This window comes from Ostrea edulis, chromosome 1 (assembly GCF_947568905.1).
Source record: "Ostrea edulis chromosome 1, xbOstEdul1.1, whole genome shotgun sequence".
Lineage (NCBI taxonomy): Eukaryota > Metazoa > Mollusca > Bivalvia > Ostreida > Ostreidae > Ostrea > Ostrea edulis.
This window is the reverse complement of record NC_079164.1, coordinates 54776906-54784405: the sequence shown is the minus strand read 5'-3', so window position 1 is coordinate 54784405 and position 7500 is coordinate 54776906. Positions and strand designations below refer to the sequence as shown.

The window sequence follows — 7500 nt, the reverse complement described above, 5'->3', positions numbered from 1 at the left end:
AATTGGTAATTTTTGGTACGGGAAAGGGCCAATATTCGGACCTAAACTGGGTCTTTAAAAATCAATGTAACAATTGCCAGTGAAGGGCTGCAAAATTTGGGCCTGTGCTCAGCGCTTACGGCCTTTGACAAGGGAGAGATCTTTATTGTGCCACATCTGCCGCGACAAGGGGCCTCGGTTTTTGCGGTCTCATCCGAAGCACCGCCTCATACGACAAGCAAGGAGTACTGAGGACCTATTCTAACCCGGACTTCCATTAATTTGAAATTTACCACCCTAATACCAAAACCCCTACTTTGGGGTCATCAAATTCACAATTTTGGTGAAAGACTACCTGCTTTTTCTAAATATCCATAGTATCAATAACACTAAAGATGTTATTAAAGAATTTTACACATACACACTATATATTAAGTTTGGCCCTGGGGTCAAAACCCCTACTCCGGGGATCGTGAAATTTACAATTTTGGTAGAGGCCTTCCTGCTCTACATCACTATGCATTTACTTTTTCTTACACATGTGTGGTTCTTGAGAAGAAGATTTTTGAAAATTGGTCAATTTTGGGCAGGTTTGGCCTGCCCTTAAGACCTCAGGGGTGCAGGAATCCTGAAATTTACAATTTACATCCCCCTTGTTCCAAAGATGCTTCATACCAAATTTGAAAAGAATTGGAACAGTAGTTATCAAGAAGAAGTTAAAAATGTTCAATTGTTAACGCAATTGTTAAGACAATGGATGACAACCAATTGCAATAGGTCACCTGAGTAACTCAGGTGACCTAAAATCCACAGTGGCAACCATGGTAACTCTAGAATTTGGTTTACAATGACTTTACCATCTTCAGTGTCAGCTGCCTCCTTTGGTTTGTATTTCCCAGACTTGATCATCTTCACCATATGCTTGTAGTATAAGTTTAATGGGTTTTCAAAGTGAAGAAAATCAAACTGTGGATTGTTGGCTTGTTTGGTTTTGATTAAGATTTCCATCTGTGCTCCTTGTTTAGCGACAAATTTAGCTGTTTTCTCAATGATGGCATTGGCTTTTTCTGTGTCAGGCTGTTAAAAACATCATCAATGTAAACCTAGATATCTACTTCAATTGTAAATAATAATATCATGAAACAGAGTAAAAACAATATGTTCCCAAAATTTGTTTCTTGAACAAAGTTTGGGGAACATAACAAGCTAAAATTCTGGGATTTTATGTCCCCACATAAGGACAGAAAAGTGGGTGGAATACCTAAACAAGAAGCACGCAAGCCTTATTGGTTACCCGCGTACTAGTTAAAAGTATCACTTGCCCCAAGGACTGCAAAAATTTATATAATAATTTTCCTGTTCTGCACATCTAAGCTAAATTTCAATACTCTGCAGCGGTATGAAGCAAGATATGTTCTTTTAAAAACCACAACCAAAATGCCCACGCTGATCAGATACTTTACACAAGTGGCCCTAAGGCCTTATCAGTCACCTGAATACTATTGAAAAAGTATCACTACTCCCAAGGGCTATGAATCTAGAAAAAAATTTCCTGTTCTGAATATCTAAGCTAAATTCTAATGTTCAGCAACAGCATAAAACAAGATGTGTTCTTAAAACTTCAATGTCCTCAAAAGTGCATACACCGATGAAAGGCTTTGCATAATAATAATGATTATAATAATAATAATGATTGGTTTTATACAGCGCTTTTTCCAGCGTATGCTCAAAGCGCTTTACAATACATTATTACCCCGGAAGACCTTATATCAATCTAGAACTTTTTCGGCTTCCTGGGAAGCATACAGTGCAAGCTGCCGTTACAGGCGCTAGAGCACTAACATTCTAACAATATTTTTCACTGTCTATAGCCAGGTACTCCTTTTACACTTCGGTGGAGTGAGGAAATTCATGTAAAATGCCTTTCCCAAGGACAAAACATTGGCCCTGCCGCGGCCAGGACTCGAACCCAAGACCTTACGGTCGAGAGTCTGACAGCCTAACCACCAGACCATCGACGCCATAATATGTGCATTAACATTAAAACATCAAAAGATATGACTAATTTGGACCCATCCTAAAGTTAAAACCCTGGGTTGTGAAATTCACCATTTTTTGTACATCCTTTTCTGCTATTCCTAGGTATGCATTTAGATTTTATATAGTATCAGCAAACTTTCACATACATACTTTATACTAAGTTTGGCCTTACCCTAATACCAAAACTCCTACCCCTGGGATCATAAAATTTACAATTTTGGTAAAGGACTATCTCCTCTTTCTAAATATACATTTAGTTTCAATTTAGTATCAATAACACTAAAGATGCCATTTAAGTGTTTTACACATAAACACTATATACCAAGTCCGGCCCCACCCTAGGGTCAGAACCCCTACCCCGTGGATCATGAAATTTACAAATTTGGTAGAGGCCTTCCTGCTCTACATCATTATGCATTTAGTTTTTCTTACACATGTGCTGTTCTAGAGAAAAAGATTTTTGAAAATTGGTCAATTTTGGGCAGTTTTTGCCCCGCCCTAAGGCCCCAGGGGTGCAGGAGCCCTAAAATTTACAATTTATGTCCCCTTGTTCCAAAGATACTTCATACTAAATTTGAAAGAATTGGAATGATGGTTATCCTGGGATCATCAAATTTACAATTTTAGTAAATTTTTAAGGACCATCTGCTTTCAAAATGTCCATTTAGTTTAGAATTGGAATGGTAGTTATCAAGAAGAAGTTAAAAATGTTCAATTGTTAACACAAGATGACGGACGACAACCAATTGCAATAGGTCACCTGAGTAATTAAGGTGATCTAATAAAAGCATTCAAAAGTTATGGCCAAAGTTTTTGCAAACAAACAGATGAAAAGCTACATGCCCCCAAATCTCTGATTACTTGGGCATAAAAACATAGACCCTTCCCCTAAAATGTATACACTTAATAAACAATTGGAAGAAGGGCTACTTTTACAGCATATCTTACATAAAATTGTGACCTTCACCTTTCACCTTTTGATCTCAAAATGTATAGGTCTTTCTAATATTATAAAGATTCATCACATTGAGTGTCAATGCAGAAGCTAGGAGAAAACTAAAGTTATCATCTGTAAACCATTTTATGAAATACATGTACATGTATATGAATTTTTTACTTGACCTTTGTTGACCTCAAAATCAATAGGGGTCTTCTTAAAGTCACAAGGAGTTACTGTATGAAATTTTATTGCATAATCTTAATGATTTTCAGAGATATACCCTATAATGGGTATTTTCTGCGGTTTCCAATTTTTTTGGAATTTAGGAAAAATCCGCAAAAATTACAACCCCAAAATATAAATACAGATAGGTATAATGAAACCGCAGAAATTGGAAATTCAGAATATAATTTGCTACCATTTACAGATCAAATTGCAAAAATTTTCAACAACAGAAAATATCCATTCTACAGTAGTATGAAAATGAAGAAGTAATAGATAGAATGACGGATGGACAGACCAAAATTAATATTCCCCGCTTTTTGCCAAAACCAGGAGACAATTATATATGTACATATGTTTAGACCTACAGACCTATAATAATTTAAATTTACTTTTTCTGCAATAAATATCAAATAAACTAGTTGACTGTCTTTAGTATCTTTAAAAATCTTACTGGTGTAATATCACTGGGAAGGTTCAACTCCTGCGGAACAGTGAATGGCTTTTCCTCTTCTGATACAGCTAAAGGAAAAAAAAAAACAATTTATTGTACCAACTGTAAAGAACATGAGTCATATTGCTCCCTTGTGCAGTAGTTCTAAATTATAACAAAATATCTGGGCTTTGATTTTTAAAGATCCTTTTTCTAGTCAACAACTGGAACAACTTTGTTGTAACAAAGTGAAACTTGCTCACTACTACTTTTATGATTTTAGGACCTTTTACTTAACCCATTTCCTACGTGATACGACTGCAGTTGTATTGCGTGAAGCCTCCAGGATATAAGTTCAGTCATACTTAACATACCTGCATCATATTTTGACTTGATCTTCCCATCGAAATGCACGAATATACAAAGAATTTAACTGAGAAGACAAAGCTTGCTAATGTGCAAATAAAAAAGAAACTAGATACTTATTTATGGCCTCATCCTAACCCCAGGGGTCATGATTTTAAAAAACTTAAATCTGCACTATGTCAGGAAGCTTTCACGTAAACTTGTACTTTCCTGGCCCAGTGGTTCTTGAGATGATCTTTAATGATTTTCCCTATATATCTTCATGTAAAAAATTGATTCCCTATTGAGGCCCCAACCTATCCCCAGAGGCCATGATTTGAACAAATTTGAATCTGCACTATGTCAGGAAGCTTTTATGTAAATCTCAGTTCTTCTGGCTCAGCGGTTCTTGAGAAGGAAGATTTTCCCTATATATTTCTATGTTAAACTTTAATCCCATATTATGGCCCCAACCTACCACGGGGGGGTGGGGGGGGGGGGGGGTGGTGGATATGATTTGAACAAACTTGAATCTGCACTATGTCAGGAAGCTTTTATGTAAATCTCCAGGGATTTTCCACCCTGTTGTAGGGGTCCGAAATTCGGCCCCATTCCCAATGCAAAATAGTAGTATTTTTTCCCCAATTTGTCTACAAAATTTCCCAATTAAAGTCAAATAAAAAATTGTCTTGTTTTGCAATATTGTCATGGTGAAAGTGGAATGATCCAAAGAAAGAGTTATCAAATGAAAAAATATATATATTTATTGGTTTGACACAAATTGTGGACCAGAGGCCCGAGACCACCAAAAGTTCGGAAGGTCTACCTGAAATTTTCGTCTGTCGGTACACTTGTTCAAAGTGCAGTATATTAACTAGATTGTTCATTTTCTTTGAAAAATACATGTTACATGATTCTATTGTCTTCAAATTTCCTCCATAAAAGTAATTCAGCAGCACTACCATCATAGTTCATTATATAAAACACTCTAGAAATATCGGCAACTGTTTGATAAATCCGAATTTCCTCCATTTTTCTCTTTGATTAATACGTGCTATATTGTTGCTTCACTTATTGTACCCACTTCCTTAACCTATCTGAGAGTTATTAGGTAAATATCATATATATTTAGAATGTATTTTCAGTGTACTTTGTGTGAAAATATTTTTTTTAATCTTTGAAGCCGCACACTTCGTTTGGAGAGTCTAATCACCATGCAGAAATGATGATATTGTATGCTGCATTGTATAAAGCAGCATTAGTTCAAATTTAGCTTACTTTTATCATTAATATTAACATATATACATTTAGAGATATATTTACTTTACAAAATGATTTTATTGGATGTGAAAATATAACTTCCCAAGCCTGGTGTTTTTCTTACTGATTGAACATTAGTGTATTGGCATTGATAGTATCACAGAGAGTTTCATGATGAACTAGATCATGATTTTAAAAATAATTTATATATGGTTGGGCTGTTTATGTCAATTAAGAGCAATGCAATATATATTGAAACTCCATGATTAAATCTAAATTTAATTCAACTTTTATTTAATTTCCTTACTTTTACTATTTCCATTGATTTTTTTTCTATTGAAAAAAAATTCATCTAGTATTCAAAAGTATAAATACACAATATTATTAGCCATGATGCAAGTAAAATGGGGAAAATGCTGTCTATTTTCTCTTCCTGACATTTTTGAAGAACCATCTGAGAACTAGAAGCTAGGGTCACTTGGAAATTTGAAAGCTGGTGTTCCGTCAGTCCATGCACCATTGAAAAATAGTTTTAATTGTCATTTAACCCTGATTGCAATGAAAAACAGAATGTTAAGATAAGAAAAACTTCCATGAATGAAGAGAAAATGTTATCTTTTTATTGAAAAAAGCATATTTTAAGAAATATGTTGTAAAACTGTGAATTTCTAAAATTTCCAATTTGGACACAATGCGTTAAAATTCCCAATTTTAAAGGCCCAGGCCCCATTCCCAAAATGGTGTGGAAAATCCCTGATCTCAGCTTTTCTGGGTCATTGGTTCTTGAGAAGAAGATTTTCCCTATATATTGCTATGTAAAACTTTGATCCCCTGTTGTAGCTCCAACCTACCCCCGGGGGCCATGATTTGAACAAACTTGAATCCGCACTATGTCAGGAAGCTTTCATGTAAATTTGTATTTTCCTAGTCCTTCTGGCTCATTGGTTCTTGAGAAGAAGAATTTTAAAGATTTTCCCTATATATTTGTATGTAAAAGTTTGATCCCCTAATGTTGCGCCATCCTACCCCCGGGGGCCATGATTTTAACAAACTTGAATCTGCACTACGTTAGGAAGCTTTTACATAAATTTCAGTTCTTCTGGCCCAGTGGTTCTTGAGAAGATTTTCAAATGACCCCACCCTATTTTTGCATTTTTGTGATTATCTCCCCCTTTGAAGGGGGCATGGCCCTTCATTAGAACAAACTTGAAAGTCCTTCACCCAAGGATGTTTTTGGCCAAGCTTGGTTATAATTGGTCCAGTGGTTCTGGAGAAGAAGTCGAAAATGTAAAAAGTTTACAGACAGACGGACAGACAGAGAACAACAGGCGTTCAGAAAAGCTCACTTGAGCTTTCAGCTCAGGTGAGCTAAAAAAAACTTTTTAATGTGTATGTTTTTAATTTTTCTTCTGTTTAAATCATTTTTAACTTGGGATAGCGTTACTGCTGCAATTTAAAATCTATATGGTTACCTGCAGCAACTATATGATTAAGATTAAATAATATATAAAATCATAGGCCCATGGACCACAACTCTCACCTGAGTTACCTTGGCCCTGTCAGTGCTCCAAGTTGCGAGTAAACCGGTCGAAATCGATTTTGCGACTAGAGATTATAATTGAGTCGCATTTTTGCCAGTAAAATTTTATAATCGGGATTGAAGTCTGAATAATATTTTTCAGTCTCGGTCAAAGCAGCGTTTGAAAACAATTAATATGGCGGGAAAACGAGGGTTAGAGCACATTGGATAATTTATCAGTACTAAAAAGTAGAAACCTCAGCCTAGTACATGTAACAAAAAAATTCAAGATTCACACAGAGAAAGTTCTGCATCGAAAGATGACGTAGCTGTGTCTAAAGAAAAATGCAAAAGTAAAGGAAGAACCCCCGGTCCTGAAATGGCTGAAGGAATTTTCGTGGTTGATATAGAGATGGCAAAATATTTTGCAGAATTTGTGAGGCCAATCAGCCGGCAATTTCCACCATTTCTGGACACCCATTGTCCGATTTCACCACGACCGGGTGTATTTTACAAACGTGGAAGTGACATGTCTGTCTGTCACTGTGACTGCATTATTAGCAGTAAGTCGAACAGGGCAACTGTTGTTTCTAATTTTCAAAGACAATTACAAACTTGGGATGTAGTGTTCTTATTGATGCTGGTACTGATTGTTCAGCAAAAGTTCCAACAAAAGTAGAAGCTCATATTCGCATTTATAACAGTGAAGGCCCACTAGTTATTGAGGACTTTAAAGCAAATCCTTGTATGGAACGCTGGGTT

The 7500-nt window shown here is 35.9% G+C and overlaps 1 protein-coding gene across 3 annotated transcripts in view; it reads right to left on the bottom strand.

Moving 5' to 3' along the window:
- LOC125664636 (splicing factor, suppressor of white-apricot homolog) overlaps positions 1 to 7500 on the bottom strand; it is a 47629-nt gene that overhangs the window by 27215 nt on the left and 12914 nt on the right. For all 3 annotated transcript variants that reach the window (XM_048897475.2, XM_048897476.2, XM_056154398.1), the window contains exons 4-5: positions 3636 to 3703; positions 837 to 1056 (exon numbers count right to left, since the gene is read on the bottom strand). In XM_048897475.2, coding sequence (XP_048753432.2) covers positions 837 to 1056; positions 3636 to 3703 — 288 coding nt within the window. The remainder of the gene's footprint in view (positions 1 to 836; positions 1057 to 3635; positions 3704 to 7500) is intronic.